Source organism: Pristiophorus japonicus, chromosome 16, assembly GCF_044704955.1.
Source record: "Pristiophorus japonicus isolate sPriJap1 chromosome 16, sPriJap1.hap1, whole genome shotgun sequence".
Lineage (NCBI taxonomy): Eukaryota > Metazoa > Chordata > Chondrichthyes > Pristiophoridae > Pristiophorus > Pristiophorus japonicus.
In genome coordinates, this window is record NC_091992.1 from 136,674,591 (window position 1) to 136,696,546 (window position 21,956).

General features: G+C 46.2%; 1 protein-coding gene and 1 long non-coding RNA gene across 5 annotated transcripts in view; one reads left to right on the forward strand and one right to left on the reverse strand.

Annotated features, from left to right (window-relative positions):
* The window catches only part of LOC139226871 (C-Jun-amino-terminal kinase-interacting protein 4-like), a 279,135-nt gene extending 277,484 nt beyond the window's left edge, over nucleotides 1–1,651 (forward strand). For all 4 annotated transcript variants that reach the window (XM_070857971.1, XM_070857972.1, XM_070857973.1 and 1 more), the window contains one exon: nucleotides 407–1,651. In XM_070857971.1, the coding sequence (XP_070714072.1) occupies nucleotides 407–522 (116 nt within the window). In that variant the 3' untranslated portion in view covers nucleotides 523–1,651. The remainder of the gene's footprint in view (nucleotides 1–406) is intronic.
* Nucleotides 1–21,956, reverse strand: part of LOC139226873 (uncharacterized) — a 284,995-nt gene that overhangs the window by 13,498 nt on the left and 249,541 nt on the right. The gene's annotated exons all lie outside the window — the stretch shown is intronic.

Sequence of the window (21,956 nt, forward strand, 5' to 3'; positions counted from 1 at the left end):
CCGATGGCCTGCTCCCGTGATGTTCACCAGTACCACTCTGAGAATCTCCTGAGTGATTGCACTTTGTGTGGGTTCCAGATAAAAACTCTGGCTTTACAAAAACACCAGTGAGCCGTACACAGCGAGTTGTTGTGATGTGGAACGCGCTGCCTGAAAGGGCGGTGGAAGCAGATTCAGTAATAACTTTCAAACAGGAATTGGATAAACACTCGAAGTGGAAACATTTGCAGGGCTATGGAGAAAAAGTGGGGTGGGGTAGTGAGACTAAGCGGGTAGCTCTTTCAAAGGGCCGGTAGAGGTATGATGGGTTGAATGGCTTCCTTCTGTGCAGTAAGATTCTATGACATCTTCTCATTAACGTCATACATCATGGCAAGGGTTGTTTGAAATGTGTTGTTCCCTTTAGGTGATGAGAGTGAAGAGACAGAGGAGCTCAGAGAGACGCTACAGATCCAGCCAACACTGGCCAAAGCAGAGAGAAGTCACTTAATCGTGTGGCAAGTCACACTCAACAATGACTGAACGACACAACTTCACCACAGAATGACTTGAGTTACAAGAAAACCTTGCATGTTGTTTTATTTTGGTTTATTTTCATTTTAATTTCTTCACCGCAGAGTGTTTGAGCAGTTCTTCACCATGGTTCCTCAGTTTGCATGGTGGAGCTCCGAGCAGGAGGTAGGTATCTCTGAATCGCTCCTATCCTTGTCCTTGTTACAGGGTCTTCCTACTGTTGAAAGACAGCGCTTGCTGAGCATAGTCACTTCAAAGATCATAGGCTGCCTTAGTAAAACAACAGGTGTTAGTTCTTGAGGGTTATTATGCTAACACTATTCTAAAGAACTAATTTGTATTTGCAATGATTATAAAGAAAGCTATTTATTTCTGCATGGGTGTTATCACGGTTACCAAAGGACATTAACCCGGAGTAGCACTCATGTCAAATGATTGGTAGAGCGAGAGAGCCAGTCAGTCAGTTTTGTTTTAGAGCCCTGTGGTGTTTAGGGAGATATCATCCAGTTCAGCTCAGTTCATTTTTTTTAAATTGCAATTTGTTGTAGAAAACTGTGGACACTCTTGATGGGGAAAGTTAACGACCTGTGCTGCACCTCAGAACCATTTTATATACACTACTAAAATGTCTTCTTTTCTCTAACAGAAGTGCTTTAATTTTATTGACAGTTTTGTTGAGAAAGAAACATTTGTGTCTCTCCAAGCCTATTTTAAAAATATATATACAAATTTTATGGTCTGTATTTTTTTTGTAAGTTGATCTCTTTAGACACTTTATCTTGTATTTTAATTGCTCTGTAATTTGAAAACTGAATGCTCCGGCGTTGAATTGCTCTCTGTTGAAACCCAAGGCTTCATTATGGTGAGCTCAATAGCTCCTATTGCAGTGTAGCCATTTCAGTATTTATTACATATTATTAATGAACCTTTGTGGTTCAGAATGTAACTTTGTACAAGAAAAAATATATATATGTATATCAAAGACGGCTGCTGTTTTCTTGGTTGTGTTTCTTCGGCTCTGAGCGAGTTTGCGTGGTGTGTGACCTGCGCTATCACAGCGTCGAAATTGGAAATGGATTCATTCTGAGGGTTGAGAATCATGCGCAATCAGGCCCGCTGATTTGCAATGACTGAATAAATCGGATTTTATTTTTATTCTGTAAGGTTTCCTGAGATTTTTTTTTACCGTTTTAGTGATCACAATCGGTGATTCTGTCCATTTTGCCACGAAAACTAGTGCCGTTGGCACATACCTTCTCTCAATGCACAGTTTCAAACAAACCTTCCCTCCCTCCAAAAGCAAGTCCTTTGTAATGCGGCTTTTTTGAAGTTCAGTGTTGCTGTTGTTCTTCTCACCTTATTGAGTTCTCTGAGGATTTGGGTGGTGCAATTGTTTCAAATATCGAATTGGGTTCAAATCCAGCCCAGAATGCTGGAGTGAAGATCATCTCTCTGGGCAGTATAAGCCCAAGGAAGATGTGTTTGAGGGCAGTATGAAACCAGCCCCCAATGGTTGCAGGTCCACAACATTTAACAAAATTCAACACTGATAGGCACTGTCACTGAGAAATGGAAATGTGGTGTTGGCATGGCTCAGTGGGTAGCACACCCCACTCCGGGTCAAAAGTATCACTATCATTGTAGGAGGACAGAGTTACAGGGTACTTCTAGGGCTAAGATGACCTAATCTGGGAAGGACTAGCTGTAATGATCAAATGTTCCATTTCTCCAGTGGTAAGATCTTTCAGCTCGATTGGCATGAATTCCTACTTGGCTTAGTTGGTAGCACTTTCACCTCTGAACCAGAAGGTCGTGGGTTCAAGCCCAAACCTACGACCTTAGGACATAATCTGGGCTGCCACGGCAGTGCAGGGTGAATGCTACACTGTCGAGTTGTCATCCTTCGATGAATGTTAAACTGAGATCCTGATGGTTCAGGTGGGTGTTAAAGATCCCATGGCACTTTGGAAGAAGAGCAGGAAGTTGTCCCAGGCCAACGTCCTTCCTTCAATAGACCAGTTTGTGGGTTCTTACTGGGCACAAAATGGCTGCCACTTTTGCTGACGTAAATGTCTTCAAAACATTGGGATGTTTGAGACTTTGTAATGTGCTATATAAAGGGAAATTCGTTTAATCTCTCTCTTCACTGCATATTTTTCTTCTTTGCCTTTTTTCCACTCCCATCTCCTTAATTCAGTCGCCATTCTTTGGGATATTGTGCAGGTATTATACTCCCATTTCTGTGACCAACCACGTCCTCAATTTGCTGATTTTCGCTGTATGTGACAGCAAGGCAAAGGTAACTCCCTGAAGAATCCTGGTACAGACCCATACCTATACACCAACCAACACCAGAGTGTGCTTTGGGAAGCAGTCCAGAGTACTACAGTCCGATCTGGGAGTTCTTGATGCTGATTGAGAGTGGGGGGAAATTGAAGTGGAGTGGATGGTTTTCCCATCGCCGACACGCCTGTGTGTGCCAGCTCTACAAGCACAGGGCCATTGAGAGAGATGGCCGTTCCGCCCATCGGCTCGCCCACCATTAGGTTCTCATGAAAAGTCCACACTGAAATTCTTCACTTTTCCTCATGATTTGATGTGATTGAAGTTCTTCATAAGTTCCCAGTGGTGTCTCAACAGAGTATGGGTAAACAGAAGTGTTCTCGGTTAACGTCCACACCTGGTGAGCTGCCATGTCCTTTTCTCTTCACAGACGCTGAGAGACCTGCTGTACATTGCCAGCATTTTCTGTTCTTATTCCAATAGAGGTAGTTCTCCAATCCATACCCTGGTAGACATAATTTTGCACTGAGTTTACTATGCTGTGTGTGTGGTTTCAAAAATCACTGTGTTCCTTACTATTCGTCTTTAAATCTGATATGAAAGTTTTAATATATTACTAGTCAATCTCTGTTATAGATGGGGGGTCCCGCTTCAGGGGACTTGGGATTAGAGGGCAGGGGATGCACTGATGTAATTCACTACCCATTTTAGTTATACAATCTAATTATTTTTATATTTCCATTCGAGACTCTACATTTATATAATGGAAACTGTCTGTGAACTTGTCGCACTGTAATTACACTCTCCTGCCATTGGTGACAGTGCAGCACTCCCACTGGTGGGAGGGTGTAATTGCAGTGTGACAAGTTTACATGGGGATTACAAACGTATGAATTAGAAATGTAGACATAGCAATTTATAATGGAAACATTTGACAGTGAGTGTGTGCAGGTGTGATTCTTTTTATCACGGATACATGTGTGCTGGTTTGTACACTTCCCAAATGACAGCATTTCTGAGATGAAATAAAATCATTCTGGAAGTGGTCAGCGGGTTATTCAGCATGTGAACAAGAAAGTCAGGGTATCTATTCAGGATACTACTTGTCGCACTGTAGACAGTAAATCGCCTTTAACGTAGTCCAGGATTCCCTCTTCCAGTTTAAAGTTCTGAGTCTGATGTGAGCATTAATTCTGCGAAGTTTGTGCTGCAAGTATGCCAGAAAACTTCTAACTTCTTTTCCTACTTTCATTTGGGTTCATTCGGCTTGCCGTAGTGGTAGCACATTCATCTCTGGTCAAAAGGTTCAAGTGCCACTCCTGGATTTGAGCACATAATCCAGGCTAACACACTCAGTGCAGTACTGAGGGAGCGCCGCACTGTCGGAGGGGCAGTACTGAGGGAGCGCCGCACTGTCGGAGGGGCAGTACTGAGGGAGCGCCGCACTGTCGGAGGGGCAGTACTGAGGGAGCGCCGCACTGTCGGAGGGGCAGTACTGAGGGAGTGCCGCACTGTCGGAGGGGCAGTACTGAGGGAGCGCCGCACTGTCGGAGGGGCAGTACTGAGGGAGCGCCGCACTGTCGGAGGGACAGTACTGAGGGAGCGCCGCACTGTTGGAGGGGCAGTACTGAGGGAGCGCCGCACTGTCGGAGGGGCAGTACTGAGGGAGCGCCGCACTGTCGGAGGGGCAGTACTGAGGGAGCGCTGCACTGTCGGAGGGGCAGTACTGAGGGAGCGCTGCACTGTCGGAGGGGCAGTACTGAGGGAGTGCTGCACTGTTGGAGGGGCAGTACTGAGGGAGTGCTGCACTGTCTGATGAGACGTTAAACCAAAGTCCCATCTTTTCCACTGGTTCAGGGAGATGTGAAAGATCCCATGGCTCTATTTGAAGAGCGGAGAGTTCTCCCAGAGCTTAGGCCAACACTCCTCTCTCAAAACAATACCACCAAAAATGGATATCATCTCATTTGCTCCATTTGTGGGGTTTTGCTATGTATAAATTGGCTACATAAGTCAGTGTTGCCTACATAAGTAGACATTGAAATCAAAACCAGAGCCAGTGGAGGTTGGGAAGGATCATAAGAAATAGGAGTCGTGCCCTGGAGCCTGCTCCACCATCCAATAAGGTCATGGCTGATCTTCTACCTCAACAAGATCGATTAGTGGGATTTTGTTCGAGAAGTTGGAAAAGTTCTTGGAGAGGTTGGGTTTGAAAGGGGAGGTCGACATTTTTTAATCTTACTATCTTTATTTTCCATTTTATGTGAAATATGTTTACATTATGAAACGAGAACAACGTTTGGCAGCAACCACCCCTCTGGAGTTTCGTGGGTCCCGTTGTTTGAGGTGAAAAGCCTATCATCGATGTTTTCTAATCTCCTTGACTCATGATAGGTTGTTGCAGCCAGAAATTGCCCTGTCCCTTTCCATGAGGGGTCAGTGATACACCTGGCCATAATATTGAGCTCAGGCTCGATGTCCTGTCCTTCGCAATCTGTCTGGCTGTCTGATGTGCAGGCTCTTACCATTTGCAGTGGGCCTTTTATGTAACTAAATGGCTTGACATGCTTTGAGGGAATGGTGGACACTGAGCAAGTGTTATAAACATATAAAGATGTAGCTAACAGCATGGTTAAACACAAAAGCTTTCGGGAGTGTTTTGCAAGTGAGAAGAGGTAGTGAGGCTTGAGGAACTGCAGCTTCACCTTTGATGGAAGCACATATGCCGAATTAAGATTGTCTACAAATGCAACACTGCCATCTAATGGCTAAAAAGGAAAAGACTTGTATTTATATTGCACATTTTATGACCTCAGGATGTCTCAACGCGCATGAAGTGCTTTTTGAACTGTAGTTGCAGGAAATGCAGCAGACAATTTGCGCACAGCAAGTTCTCAAAAACAGCAATGAGATTCTGACCAGATAATCTGTTTTTGTTATGTTGATTGAGGGATAAATATTGGCCAGGACACCAGGGAAGAATGCCCCTGCACTTTTACATCCATCTGAGAGTTGACGGAGCCTCGATTGAACATCTCATCAGAAAGATGGCGCCTCCGACAGTGCAGTGCTCCCTCAGTACTGTCCCTCCGACAGTGCAGTGCTCCCTCAGTACTGCCCCTCCAACAGTGCAGCGCTCCCTCAGTACTGCCCCTCCGACAGTGCAGCGCTCCCTCAGTACTGCCCCTCCTTCAGTGCAGCGCTCCCTCAGTACTGCCCCTCCGACAGTGTAGCGCTCCCTCAGTACTGTCCCTCCCACAGTGCAGCGCTCCCTCAGTACTGTCCCTCCTACAGTGCAGCGCTCCCTCAGTACTGCCCCTCCGACAGTGCGGCGCTCCCTCAGTACTGCCCCTCCGACAGTGCGGCGCTCCCTCAGTACTGCACTGGGAGAGTTTGCCTGAATTGTTGTGCTCAAGTCTCTGGTGGGACTTGAACCCATGACCTTCTGACTCAGGCAAGGTGCGAGGTGCTCGCCACTGAGCAGGTAATGCTGGAATCTGAAGAAATCTCCGAACATTCTCTTTCCAGAATATCCCTAAATGCCTTCAGATCTCCGATCTCCTGTATTCTGCTGTATCAGAGCACTCTTCAAGGTTTGTGTTGTGTTTATTATGTTTTATACAACAGATTTTGTGGTAATTTAAAAATGCACATGTATACAGAATTACAATTTTTTTAATACAATGGACGCCAAACTGGTGCTAAGTGGAAAATGTTCCATTGTACAGTGTCAGAATCGAACACATCCAGATCAGGTACGGCACGGGTTAGATACAGAGTAAAGCGCTCTCTACACTGTCCCATCAAACACTCCCAGGGCAGGTATAGAAACATAGAAAATAGGTGCAGGAGTAGGCCTTTCGGCCCCTCGAACCTGCACCGCCATTCAATAAGATCATGGCTGATCATTCAACCTCAGTACCCCTTTCCTGCTTTCTCTCCATACGCCTTGATCCCTTTGGCCGTAAGGGCCATATCTAACTCCCTTTTGAATATATCTAACGACCTGGCCTCAACAACTTTCTGCGGTAGAGAATTCCACAGGTTAACCACTCTCTTAAGTGAAGAAGTTTCTTCTCATCTCGGTCCTAAATGGCTTACCCCTTATTCTTAGACTGTGACCCCTGGTTCTGGACTTCCCAGCAATGGGAACATTCTTCCTGCCTCTAACCTGTCCAATCCCGTCAGAATTTTATATGTTTCTATGAGATCACCTCTCATTCTTCTAAACTCCAGTGGATACAAGCCCAGTTGATCCAGTCTCTCCTCATATGTCAGTCCTGCCATCCTGGGGATCAGTCTGGTGAACCTTTGCTGCACTCCCTCAATAGCAAGAACATCCTTCATCAGATTAGGAGACCAAAACTGTACACAATATTCCCGGTGTGGTCTCACCAAGGCCCTGTACAATTGCAGTAAGACCTCCCTGCTCCTATACTCAGATCCTACAGCATGGGTTAGATACAGAGTGAATGTTCCTCTACACGTCCCAGTCAATGTTCACAAGAGTGACCTCCCCTATGTGTTTTTTTGTGAAAATAATCCAACATTTTTCAATTGCTGATCTATCATTTATCCAAGTTGCAGTAATGCTGTCTGCCCACATGGTGGTGGTGTTGTACAGGGATAAAGTGGGTCGGTACCGCAGGCTCCTTGGTTCATGTTGGTGGCCGGTGGGAGAGACTTAGAAACACCTGAACTAAATGTACAGGCAAATCATGATACAATGGCTGTAAGGTGTTGTTTTGCACTTAGAATCATAGAATGGTTACAGCACAGAAGGTGGCCATTCAGCCTGTCGAGCCTGTGCCAAATCTCAGCTAGTCCCACTTTCCTGGAGCCTGCAATTTTTTTCCCCTTCAGATACTTCTACAACTCCCACTTGAAAGATAAGATTGAGTCTGCCTCCACCACCCTTTACGGCAGTGCATTCCAGATCCTAACCACTTGCTGTGTAAAAAAGTGTTTTCTTGCATGGCCTTTAATCTGTGTCCTCTGGATCACAGTGACTAAATGTCTGAATACATTTTTAAGGGAAATGTGGCAGACAGGCTAGAGATGCTGAATGGCCCAATCCTGCTCCTGTGTATCTGTTATCCACTGCATTAAAATTGAAGAAACTGGGAACAATTTTACACTGTGATTTTGGTGCTGGTGGATGAAAAAGATGGGATTGTGATTCGGTTTGTTTGGCTTCCTACGTTTGAATGACTTGTGTATATACTTGACGTTGGTTGTGTTGTGAATCAACTATGCCACTTCCTATCCTCGCACTCTGATTTAACAGGGCCATCAATCTCCGGATGAATCCCATTGAATTTGACATCGTGCAGCACTTGAGAGCAACGCGCTTGGAGCCAAAGTGGAAATGTCAATCAATTGAAATCGGCTTCGAACTGGAGTAGAGAGTGAGCATTTTATCACATCGTGTCATGTCTTGTGTGTGTTTGTGCGTGTATAACACATTTGGGAAAAATGGATTCTGCTCTCCACAAATAATATAAATTGGAGTGAGATGTTAAACGGTCTGTCTGCTCAGGTGGGTGTTAAAGATCCCGCGGCACAATTCGAAGAGCAGGGGCGTTCTCCCAATTTGCTCAATGTTCCTGACTCAACCAACATCACCAAGAAAGCAGATTAACTCTTCATTTCCTGCTTGTGGGATCTTGCTGTGTTCCAATTAGCTGTCTGTCAGTCAGTGATACAGGAACAGGAGACCATTCAGCCCCTCGAACCTGCTCCTCCATTCAATTAGATCAGGACTGATCCGTACCTCAACTCCATTTACTCACCTTTGCTCCATATCCCTCGATACCCTTACCCAACAACAATCTGTTGATCTCAGTCTTGAAAGCTCCAATTATCTCCCAGCATCCACAGCCTTTTTGGGGAGAGAGTTCCAGATTTCCACTACCCTCTGTGTGAAAAGGTGTATCCCTGTCTCTGCCACCTCTTGCTTGTGTACCTTATGACAGAGATGAACTAGCAGCGGTTAGAAAATTGATGCTTAAGTTGTTGGTAACAAACTATTGTTACAGCAAGCTAAAGCGAGGTGGGATTTATGCAATGAATTATATAGAGGGATCATCATGTGATGGGACACTAAACACGTACAAAAAGAGTGGGAGCTTCTCGCCCTTCATCTAGGGCAATCCTTACTGTATTTTTTCCTTTTCCCTTAACTGAGGAAATATGTAAATTACCAGGTGTATTTTTCCTTAGTCTGTCCAGGTAATGTCTTAATTGATCATTCCTTCATGACTTGCCCTGGTGGTTGTAATTCAGCAGCACTCTGTTACCATGTAGATTGCAGCACCTTTCGTAAGGGACGTGCTTCGTGGAGTAATGTGGGACCATGCTGGTTTGGGCCTGTGTCCCCCTCGTCGTCCCCCCAGCACCGAGTGCCTAGAGTTAGCTATGCTGGTGCAGAGAGGCATGTGCTAGGAACTGGGAGCTTATTCACAACCAGATTGAGCCAATCTGAGGGTTGCTCGACATTCATGGGCTGCTCACACTCACCTCTATCAGTAGCCTGACGTCAGTAGTAGGGAAAATGCTGGAGTCTATTATAAAGGATGTGATAACGGCACACTTGGATAATATCAACGGGATTAAACAAAGTCAACATGGATTTATAAAAGGAAAATCATGTTTGACAAACCTATTGGAGTTTTTTGAGGATGTAACTGATAGAATAGATAAGGAAGAACCAGTGGATGTAGTGTATTTAGATTTTCAGAAGACCTTTGATAAAGTCCCACATAAGAGGTTAGTGTGCAAAATTAAAGCACATAGGATTGGGGGTAATGTATTGGCATGGATTGAAAATTGGTTAACTGACAGGAAAGAGAGAGTTGAAATAAACGGCTCTTTTTTGGGGTAGCGGGCAGTGACTAGTGGGATACCACAGGGATCAGTGCTGGGGCCCCAGCTATTCACAATATATATATAAATGATTTGGATGAGGGAACCAAATATAATATTTCCAAGTTTGCTGATGACACAAAACTAGGTGGGATTGTGAGTTGTGAGGAGGATGAGAAGATGCTGCAAGGTGATTTAGATAGGTTGAGTGAGTGGGCAAACACATGGCAGATGCAGTATAACGTGGATAAATGTGAAGGTATCCACTTTGGTAGGAAAAACATAAGGACAAAGTATTATTTAAATGGTGATGGCTTGGGAAGTGTCGATGTACAGAGGGACCTGGGTGTCCTTGTACACCAGTCAGTGAAAGCAAACATGCAGGTGCAGCAAGCAGTTAGGAAGGCAAAGGGTATGTTGGCCTTCATTGCAAGAGGGTTTGAGTACAGGAGTAAGGATGTCTTACTACAGTTATACAGGGCCTTGGTGAGACCGCACCTGGAGTAGTGTGCGCAGTTTTGGTCTCCTTACCTAAGAGAGGATATACTTGCCAAAGAGGGAGTACAGCGAAGGTTCACCAGACTGATTCCTGGGATGGCAGGACTGTCGTATGAGGAGTGATCATAGCATGATTGAATTTCAAATTCAGATGGAGGGTGAGAAAGTTGGATCTCTAACCAGCGTACTAAGCTTAAATAAAGGAAACTATGAAGGTATGAGGGCAGAGTTGGGTAAAGTGGACTGGGAAAATAGATTAAAGTGTAGGACGGTTGATGAACAGTGGTGTACATTTAAGGAGATATTTCACAACTCTCAACAAAAATAAACTCCAGTGAGGAGGAAAGGGTGTAAGAGAAAAGAAAGCCATCCGTGGCTAACTTAAGAAATAAAGGATGGTATCCAATTAAAAACAAGGGCATACAAAGTGGCCAAAACTAGTGGGAGGACAGAAGATTGGGAAGCCTTTAATAGCCAGCAAAGAATGACTAAAAAAAATTATTAAGAAAGGGAAGATAGACTTTGAAAGTAAACTAGCGCAAAATATAAAAACAGATAGCAAGAGTTTCTATCAGTATATAAAAAGGAAAAAAAGAGTGGCTAAAGTAAATGTTGGTCCCTTGGAGGACGAGACCGGGGAATTAGTAATGGGGAACATGGAGATGGCAGAAATTCTGAATAAATATTTTGTATCAGTCTTTACGGTAGAGGACACTAACAATATTCCGGCAGTGCATAGTCAAGGGGCCATGGGGAGGGGGATGAACTTAACACAATCACAATCACAATCACTAAGGAGGTTGTACTCAGTAAAATAATGGGACGAAAGGCAGATAAATCCCCTGGACCTGATGGCTTGCATCCTAGGGTCTTAAGAGAAGTAACGGCAGAGATTGTGGATGCATTGGTTGTAATTTACCAAAATTCCCTGGATTCTGGGGAGGTCCCAGCAGATTGGAAAATTGCAAATGTAACGCCCCTATTTAAAAAAGGAGGCAGACAAAAAGCAGGAAACTATAGACCAGTTAGCCTAACATCTGTGGTTGGGAAAATGTTGGAGTCCATTGTTAAAGAAGCAGTAGCAGGACATTTGGAAAAGCAAAATTCGGTCAGGCAGAGTCAGCATGGATTTATGAAGGGGAAGTCATGTTTGACAAATTTGCTGGAGTTCTTTGAAGATGTAACGAACAGGGTGGATAAAGGGGAACCAGTGGATGTGGTGTATTTGGATTTCCAGAAGGCATTTATTTAACAAGGTGCCACATAAAAGGTTACTGCACAAGATAAAAGTTCATGGGGTTGGGGGTAATATATTAGCACGGATAGAGGTTTGGCTAACAAACAGAGAGTCGGGATAAATGGTTAATTCTCTGGTTCGCAACCAGTAACTCGTGGGGTGCCGCAGGGATCAGTGCTGGGACCCCAACTATTTACAATCTATATTAATGACTTTGAAGAAGGGACTGAGTGTAACGTAGCCAAGTTTGCTGACGATACAAAGCTGGGAGGAAAAGCAATGTGTGAGGAGGACACAAAAAATCTGCAAAAGGACACAGACAGGCTAAGTGAGTGGGCAAAAATTTGGCAGATGGAGTATAATGTTGGAACATGTGAGGTCATGCACTTTGGCAGAAAAAAATCAAAGAGCAAGTTATTATTTAAATAGAGAAAGATTGCAGGTGCCGCAGTACAGCGGGACCTGGGGGTACTTGTGCATGGAACACAAAAGGATAGTATGCAGGTACAGCAAGTGATCAGGATGGCCAATGGTATCTTGGCCTTTATTGCAAAGGGGATGCAGTATAAAAGCAGGGAAGTCTTACTACAGCTATATAAACGATTGGTGAGGTCACACCTGGAATACTGCGTACAGTTTTGGTTTCCATATTTACGAAAGGCTATACTTGCTTTGGAGGCAGTTCAGAAAAGGTTCACTAGGTTGATTCAGGGGATGAGGAGGTTGACTTATGAGGAAAGGTTGAGTAGGTTGGGCCTCTACTCATTGGAATTAAGAAGAATGAGAGGTGATCTTATTACATAGAAACATAGAAAATAGGTGCAGGAGTAGGCCATTCGGCACTTCTAGCCTGCACCACCATTCAATGAGTTCATGGCTGAACATGCAACTTCAGTACCCCATTCCTGCTTTCTCACCATACCCCTTGATACCCCTAGTAGTAAGGACTTCATCTAACTCCTTTTTGAATATATTTAGTGAATTGGCCTCAACAACTTTCTGGGGTAGAGAATTCCACAGGTTCACCACTCTCTGGGTGAAGCATTTTCTCCTCATTTCGGTCCTAAATGGCTTACCCCTTATCCTGTGATCCCTGGTTCTGGACTTCCCCAACATTGGGAACATTCTTCCTGCATCTAATCTGTCTAAACTCATCAGAATTTTAAACGTTTCTATGAGGTCCCCTCATTCTTCTGAACTCCAGTGAATACAAGCCCAGTTGATCCAGTCTTTCTTGATAGGTCAGTCCCGCCATCCCGGGAATCAGTCTGGTGAACCTTTGCTGCACTCCCTCAATAGCAAGAATGTCCTTCCACAGGTTAGGAGACCAAAACTATACACAATACTCCAGGTGTGGCCTCACCAAGGCCCTGTACAACTGTAGCAACACCTCCCTGCCCCTGTACTCCAATCCCCTCGCTATGAAGGCCAACATGCCATTTGCTTTCTTAACCACCTGCTGTACCTGCATGCCAACCTTCAATGACTGACGTACCATGACACCCAGGTCTCGTTGCACCTCCCCTTTTCCTAATCTGTCACCATTCAGATAATAGTCTGTCTCTCTGTTTTTACCACCAAAGTGGATAACCTCACATTTATCCACATTATACTTCATCTGCCATGCATTTGCCCACTCACCTAACCTATCCAAGTCGCTCTGCAGCTTCATAACATCCTCCTCGCAGCTCACACTGCCACCCAACTTAGTGTCATCCGCAAATTTGGAGATACTACATTTAATCCCCTCGTCTAAATCATTAATGTACAGTGTAAACAGCTGGGGCCCCAGCACAGAACCTTGCGGTGCCCCACTAGTCACTGCCTGCCATTCTGAAAAGTACCCATTTACTCCTACTCTTTGCTTCCTGTCTGCCAACCAGTTCTCAATCCACGTCAGCACACTACCCCCAATCCCATGTGCTTTAACTTTGCACATTAATCTCTTGTGTGGGACCTTGTCGAAAGCCTTCTGAAAGTCCAAATATACCACATCAACTGGTTCTCCCTTGTCCACTCTACTGGAAACATCCTCAAAAAATTCCAGAAGATTTGTCAAACATGATTTCCCTTTCACAAATCCATGCTGACTTGGACCTATCATGTCACCTCTTTCCAAATGCACTGCTATGACATCCTTAATAATTGATTCCATCATTTTACCCACTACCGATGTCAGGCTGACCGGTCGATAATTACCTGTTTTCTCTCTCCTTCCTTTTTTAAAAAGTGGGGTTACATTGGCTACCCTCCACTCCATAGGAACTGATCCAGATTCAATGGAATGTTGGAAAATGACTGTCAATGCATCCACTATTTCCAAGGCCACCTCCTTAAGTATTCTGGGATGCAGTCCATCAGGCCCTGGGGATTTATCGGCCTTCAATCCCATCAATTTCCCCAACACAATTTCCCAACTAATAAGGATTTCCCTCAGTTCCTCCTCCTTACTAGACCCTCTGACCCCTTTTATATCCGGAAGGTTGTTTGTGTCCTCCTTAGTGAATACCGAACCAAAGTGCTTGTTCAATTGGTCCGCCATTTCTTTGTTCCCCATTATGACTTCCCCTGATTCTGACTGCAGGGGACCTACGATTGTCTTTACTAACCTTTTTCTCTTTACATATCTATAGAAACTTTTGCAATCCGTCTTAATGTTCCCTGCAAGCTTCTTCTCGTACTCCATTTTCCCTGCCCTAATCAAACCCTTTGTCCTCCTCTGCTGAGTTCTAAATTTCTCCCAGTCCCTGGGTTCGCTGCTATTTCTGGCCAATTTGTATGCCACTTCCTTGGCTTTAATACTATCCCTGATTTCCCTTGATTGCCACGGTTGAGCCACCTTCCCTTTTTTATTTTTACGCCAGACAGGAATGTACAATTGTTGTAGTTCATCCATGCGGTCTCTAAATGTCTGCCATTGCCCATCCACAGTCAACCCCTTCAGTATCATTCGCCAATCTATCCTAGCCAATTCACGCCTCATACCTTCAAAGTTAGCCGCCTTTAAGTTCTGGACCATGGTCTCTGAATTAACTGTTTCATTCTCCATCCTAATGCAGAATTCCACCATATTATAGTCACTCTTTCCCAAGGGGCCTCGCACAACGAGATTGCTAATTAATCCTCTCTCATTACACAACACCCAGTCTAAGATGGCCTCCCCCCTAGTTGGTTCCTCGACATATTGGTCTAGAAAACCATCCCTTATGCACTCCAGGAAATCCTCCTCCACCGTATTGCTTCCAGTTTGGTTAGCCCAATCTATGTGCATATTAAAGTCACCCATTATAACTGCTGCACCTTTATTGCATGCACCCCTAATTTCCTGTTTGATGCCCTCCCCAACATCACTACTACTGTTTGGAGGTCTGTACACAACTCCCACTAATGTTTTTTGCCCTTTGGTGTTCTGCAGCTCTACCCATATAGATTCCACATCATCCAAGCTAATGTCCTTCCTAACTATTGCATTAATCTCCTCTTTAACCAGCAATGCTACCCCACCTCCTTTTCCTTTTATTCTATCCTTCCTGAATGTTGAATACCCCTGGATGTTGAGTTCCCAGCCCTGATCATCCTGGAGCCACGTCTCTGTAATCCCAATCACATCATATTTGTTAGCATCTATTTGCACAGTTAATTCATCCACCTTATTACAGATACTCCTTGCATTAAGACACAGAGCCTTCAGGCTTGTTTTTTTAACACCCTTTGTCCTTTTAGAATTTTGCTGTACAGTGGCCCTTTTTGTTCTTTGCGTTGGGTTTCTCTGCCCTCCACTTTTCCTCATCTCCTTTCTGTCTTTTGCTTTTGTCTCCTATTTGTTTCCCTCTGTCTCCCTGCATTGGTTCCCATCCCCCTGCCATATTAGTTTAACTCCTCCCCAACAGCACTAGCAAACACTCCCCCCTAGGACATTGGTTCCGGTCCTGCCCAGGTGCAGACCGTCCGGTTTGTACTGGTCCCACCTCCCCCAGAACCGGTTCCAATGCCCCAGGAATTTGAATCCCTCCCTGCTGCACCATTGCTCAAGCCACGTATTCATCTGAGCTATCCTGCGATTCCTACTCTGACTAGCACGTGGCACTGGTAGCAATCCCGAGATTACTACTTTTGAGGTCCTACTTTTTAATTTAGCTCCTAGCTCCTTAAATTCGTTTCGTAGGACCTCATCCCTTTTTCTACCTATGTCGTTGGTACTAATGTGCACCACGACAACTGGCTGTTCTCCCTCCCTTTTTAGAATGTCCTGCACCTGCTCCGAGACATCCTTGACCCTTGCACCAGGGAGGCAACATACCATCCTGGTGTCTCGGTTGCGGCCGCAGAAACGCCTATCTATTCCCCTTACAATTGAATCCCCTATCACTATCGCTCTCCCACTCTTTTTCCTGCCCTCCTAGGCAACAGAGCCAGCCACGGTGCCATGAACTTGGCTGCTGCTGCCCTCCCCTGATGAGTCATCCCCCCCCCAACAGTACTCAAAGCAGTGTATCTGTTTTGCAGGGGGATGACCACAGGGGACCCCTGCACTACCTTCCTTGCACTGCTCTTCCTGCTGGTCTTCCATTCCCTATCTGGCTGTGGACCCTTTCCCTGCGGTAAGACCAACTCACTACACGTGCTACTCACGTCATTCTCAGCATCGTGGATGCTCCAGAGTGAATCCACCCTCAGCTCCAATTCCGCAACGCGGACCGTCAGGAGCTGGAGGTGAACACACTTCCCGCCCACATAGTCGTCAGGAACACTGGTGTCGTCCCTGAGTTCCCACATGGTACAGGAGGAGCATAACACGTGACCGAGCTGTCCTGCCATGACTTAACCCTTTGATAAGCAACAACAATGCTAAAGTTTACTCACTGTTATATAAGAGAAAAAAGAAAAACTACTCACCAATCACCAGCCAATCACTTACCCCCTTGGCTGTGACGTCACCTTTCTGTTTCTTTGTACTTTTTTGCCTTCTCCCTGTAGCTGCACCGGCTCGCCTCTCCACACACCTCCTCGACGCTGCTCCCGACTGCCGCCGCGTTGGGCCTTTTTCGGCCTCTCGCCGACCCTGGAACTCGCGCCTCTCCACGCACCTCCGACGCTGCTCAAGATTCAAAGTCCAGAGTGCTCACCATTCCACCATTTAACCAATGGTTATTGAAACGTATAAGATTATGAAGTGGCTTGACAACGTGGATGCAGAGAGGATGTTTTCCACTGTTGGGGGAGACTAGAACTAGAGGGCACGATCTTATAAGGGGCCGCCCATTTAAAACAGATGAGGAGAAATTTCTTCTCTGAGGGTTGTAAATCTCTGGAATTCGCTGCCTCAGAGAGCTGTGGCAGTTGGGACATTTAAGAAACTGTCTATTTCTGTCTTAAATTTATTCAAAGATAAGGGGTTATGGGGAGCGGGCGGGGAAGTGGAGCTGAGTCCATGATCAGATCAGCCATGATCTTATTGAATGGCGGTGCAGACTCGAAGGGCCGAATGACCTACTACTGCTCCTAGTTTCTATGTTTCCTCCTGGCTGTTTTCAGAATAGCAGGGGCTGGGGATCAGGGTGACTGCCCTTTTACAATGGACACTGGGAAAGCAGAGAAAGGTCAGGGAGAAAAATATTCCATAGAATTTACAGCACAGAAACAGGCCATTCGGTCCAACAGGTCCATGCTCCACACCAGCCTCCTCCCACCCCTCTTCATCTCGCCCTATCAACATAACCAATTCCTTTCTCCCTCATGGCTTATCTAACTTCCCCTTCGATGCATCTATGCTATTTGTCTCAACCACTCGCTGTGGCAGCGAGTTCCACTCTCTGGGTAAAGAAGTTTCTCCTGAATTCCATTGGATTTATTGGTGACTAGCTTATATTGATGGCCCCAAATTCTGGTCTCCCTCCCCCTTCAAGTGGAAACCCTATCAAACCTCTTCATGATATCCAGGTTACCCCTCAGCCTTCTCTCTCTTTTGGAGAAAATATCTCTTGTCCACCCACAACACACTAAATGGTAGGACACTGAGAAATGTAGAGGAACAGAGGGACCTTGGAGTGCAGGTCCACAGATCCCTGAATGTAGCAGGCCAGGTAGATAAGGTGGTTAAGAAGGCATACAGAATGTTGCCTTTATTAGCCGAGGCATAGAATACAAGAGCAGGGGGGTTATGCTTGAACTGTATAAAACACTGGTTAGGCCACAGCTGAAGTACTGCGTACAGTTCTGGTCACCGCATTACAGGAAGGACGTGATTGCACTGGAGAGGGTACAGAGGAGATTTATGAGGATGTTGCTGGGAGTGGAGAATCTAAGCTATGAGGACAGATTAGATAGGCTGGGGTTGTTTTATTGGAACAGAGGAGGCTGAGGGGAGACCTCATTGAGGTGTATAAAATTATGAGGGGCCCAGATATAGTGGATAGAAAGGGCTTATTTCCCTAAGCAGAGGGGTCAACAACCAGGGGGCATAGATTTAAAGTAATTGGGGGGAGGATTTGAGGGGAAATGTTTTCAGCCAGAGGGTGGTGGGGGTCTGGAACTCACTGCCTGAAAGGGTGGTAGAGGCAGAAACCCTCACCACATTTAAAAAGCACTTGGATGGGCACCTGAAGTGCTGTAATCTACAGGGCTTATGGACTGAGAACGGGAAAGTGAGATTAGGCTGGATAGCCTCTTGTTGGCAGGTATGGACATGATGGGCCGAAATGGCCTCCTTCCGTGCTGTAAACTTCTATGATTCTATGATTGAAAGCACAAGAGAGGATGTGGGTCTTTTATCACTTTTCAAACGTATGCCTTGTTGCCAGTTGGCCAGCTTCTTGATCTGGCAAATGCCCACCGAGGGACTGCAAGGTGCACAAGGCCCTCTCACACATGTCATCAAGAGTGTGTTCAGTGTGAGCCATCCTGTGACATTTTAAATAAGTTAAGCTTATTTTTCCATCCCTCCAGGGGAGGTGCAACGAGACCTGGGTGTCATGGTTCATCAGTTATTGAAAGTTGGCATGCAGTTGCAGCAGGCGGTGAAGAAGGCAAATGGTATGTTGGCCTTCATAGCTAGGGGATTTGAGTATAGGAGCAGGGAGGTCTTACTGCAGTTGAACAGGGCCTTGGTGAGGCCCCACCTGGAATATTGTGTTCAGTTTTGGTCTCCTAATCTGAAGAAGGATGTTCTTGCTATTGAGGGAGTGCAGCGAAGGTTCACCAGACTGATTCCCGGGATGGCAGGACTGGATCGACTGGGCCTTTATTCACTGGAGTTTAGAAGAATGAGAGGGGATCTCATAGAAACATATAAAATTCTGACGGGACTGGACAAGTTAGATGCAGGAAGAATGTTCCCGCTGTTGGGGGAGTCCAGAACCAGGGGTCACAGTCTGAGGATAAGGGGTAAGCCATTTAGGACCGAGATGAGGAGAAACTTCTTCACCCAGAGAGTGGTGAACCTGTGGAATTCTCTACCACAGAGAGTTGTTGATGCCAGTTCGTTAGATATATTCAAGAGGGAGTTGGATATGGCCCTTACAGCTAAAGGGATCAAGGGGTATGGAGAGAAAGCAGGAAAGGGGCACTGAAGGAATGATCAGCCATGATCTTGTTGAATGGTGGTGCAGGCTCGAGGGGCCGAATGGCCTACTCCTGCACCTATTTTCTATGTTTCTATGAATGAGCAAGTGGAAAATTACAGAGGTAAGTGTCATTGTGCAGTGATTGAAAATGATGGGGAGCTAACATAAGAACATAAGAATTAGGAACAGGAGTAGGCCATCTAGCCCCTCGAGCCTGCTCCGCCATTCAACAAGATCATGGCTGATCTGGCCGTGGACTCAGCTCCACTTACCCGCCCGCTCCCCGTAACCCTTAATTCCCTTATTGGTTAAAAATCTATCTATCTGTGATTTGAATACATTCAATGAGCTAGCCTCAACTGCTTCCTTGAGCAGAGAATTCCACAGATTCACAACCCTCTGGGAGAAGAAATTCCTTCTCAACTCAGTTTTAAATTGGCTCCCCCGTATTTTGAGGCTGTGCCCCCTAGTTCTAGTCTCCCCGACCAGTGGAAACAACCTCTCTGTCTCTATCTTGTCTATCCCTTTCATTATTTTAAATGTTTCTATAAGATCACCCCTCATCCTTCTGAACTCCAACGAGTAAAGACCCAGTCTACTCAATCTGTCATCATAAGGTAACCCCCTCATTTCCGGAATCAGCCTAGTGAATCGTCTCTGTACCCCCTCCAAAGCTAGTATATCCTTCCTTAAGTAAGGTGACCAAAACTGCACACAGTACTCCAGGTGCGGCCTCACCAATACCCTATACAGTTGCAGCAGGACCTCCCTGCTTTTGTACTTCATCCCTCTCGCAATGAAGGCAAACATTCCATTCGCCTTCCTGATTACCTGCTGCACCTGCAAACTAACTTTTTGGGATTCATGCACAAGGACGGCCGTCCTGCAGGAACCGCTGCTCGGGAATCCGTACCTCCACGGCCGAGGCTTTATGTGGCGGTCGGAAGAGAGGGCTGTGGCTGGTGAGGTGACCAGGGTCAGGGACCTGCTCGATGGCGGAGGAGCGGGCTGGATGGCGCCAGACACGCTGGCGCGGCGCCTAAATTCTGCCAACGTCCGCCACGCGGCCGATGCCATCGAGTCGCTAAAAACAGCTCTGGGCCCTGACTCCGTCAGGTGCATCGAGGAGGCTCAAGCACGTGGGGAGATCCCGTCCGAACTGACCCCCGTCCGGACGGAATTCCTCATCGGCGCCAAACCCCGGAACCTCCCTCGGGGGCCGGCGCCTCACAACTTGAGCCGCCTCGGGGAAATCCCCTCAGTGCCTTTCAGTTCCGCGCGGAGGGGTTTCCTGTACGGGCTGCTCCTGCACACCCTCAACTTTGCCATCCTCGCCGGCCGTCCGGACACGCCATGGCGTACCATCTTGCCGTCCGGAGGAGGCGGGGGTCCCCGATGGAGGGCACTCTACGCAGGGGTCCTCCCACTATTCATCGGGGACTTGGCCTGGAGGGTGGTGCACGGAGCAGTGCCGTGCAATAAATTTTTAAGCCGGTTCACGGACTCCCAGGCCGCCTGCAATTTCTGCGGTCTGGAGGAGTCCGTGTTCCATGTTTTTATTGAATGCACAAGGTTGCAGCCCCTGTTCCACTATTTGAAGGGGCTGCTCCTGAAATTCTGGCTGCACTTCAGTCCCACTCTCCTGATCTTTGGGCACCCTGTGCGGAGGGGAGCGGGTAGGTCCGAAGGCCTCCTCGTAGGACTGCTCCTGGGCACGGCCAAGGGTGCCATCAGCCGGTCCAGGCAGCGGGCGGTCGAGGGGGTCGTTCAACCTGACTGCCTGCCTCTCTTCCGCTCTTACATCCGGTCCAGGGTGTCCTTGGAGATGGAGCACGCGGTGTCCACCGGTACGCTCGCGGCCTTCCGCGAGAGGTGGGCACCGGAGGGACTGGAGTGCATCATCACGCCCGGCAACCAAATTTTAATTTGATTTTACGTTTTAAAGTTTAATTTGTTTTAATTGCCGGTGCTTTTAGTGTCCCCCTCTCCTTTTATAGGGGGCACTGGGGAAAATTGTGATTCTAGTGCCCAAAAAAAAACCCAAAAAAAAGAAAAACACAAAAAAAAAGGGGGGGAAAAAAAAAAGGGCCTTGTAAATGTCTGGAGTGTCACCCAGGTCGGGTGGCACCGTTTAATGTCTTTATGTTTTGCAGGTAAACTCAAGAGTTTCATGCACAAGGACCCCCAGCACCGCAGCATGTTGTAATTTCTCCCCATTCAAATAATATTCCCTTTTATTGTTTGTTTTTTTCCCAAGGTGGATGTCCTCACACTTTCCGACATTGTATTCCATCTGTCAAACCTTAGCCCTTTCGCTTAACCTATCTAAATCTCTTTGCAGCCTCTCTGTGTCCTCTACACAACCCGCTTTCCCACTAATCTTTGTGTCATCTGCAAATTTTGTTACACTACACTCTCTCCCCTCTTCCAGGTCATCTATGTATATTGTAAACAGTTGTGGTCCCTGCACCGATCCCTGTGGCACACCACTAACCACCGATTTCCAACCCGAAAAGGACCCATTTATCCCCACTCTCTGCTTTCTGTTAGCCAGCCAATTCTCTATCCATGCTAATACATTTCCTCCTGACTGCGCGTATCTTTATCTTCTGCAGTAACCTTTTGTGTGGCACCTTATCGAATGCCTTTTGGAAATCTAAATACACCACATCCATCGGTACACCTCTATCCACCATGCTCGTTATATCCTCAAAGAATTCCAGTAAATTAGTTAAACATGATTTCCCCTTCATGAATCCATGTTGCGTCTGCTTGATTGCACTGTTCCTATCTAGATGTCCCGCTATTTCTTCCTTAATGATAACTTCAAGCATTTTCCCCACTACAGATGTTAAACTAACCGGCCTATAGTTACCTGCCTTTTGTCTGCCCCCTTTTTTAAACAGAGGCGTTACATTAGCTGCTTTCCAATCTGCTGGTACCTCCCCAGAGTCCAGAGAATTTTGGTAGATTATAACGAATGCATCTGCTATAACTTC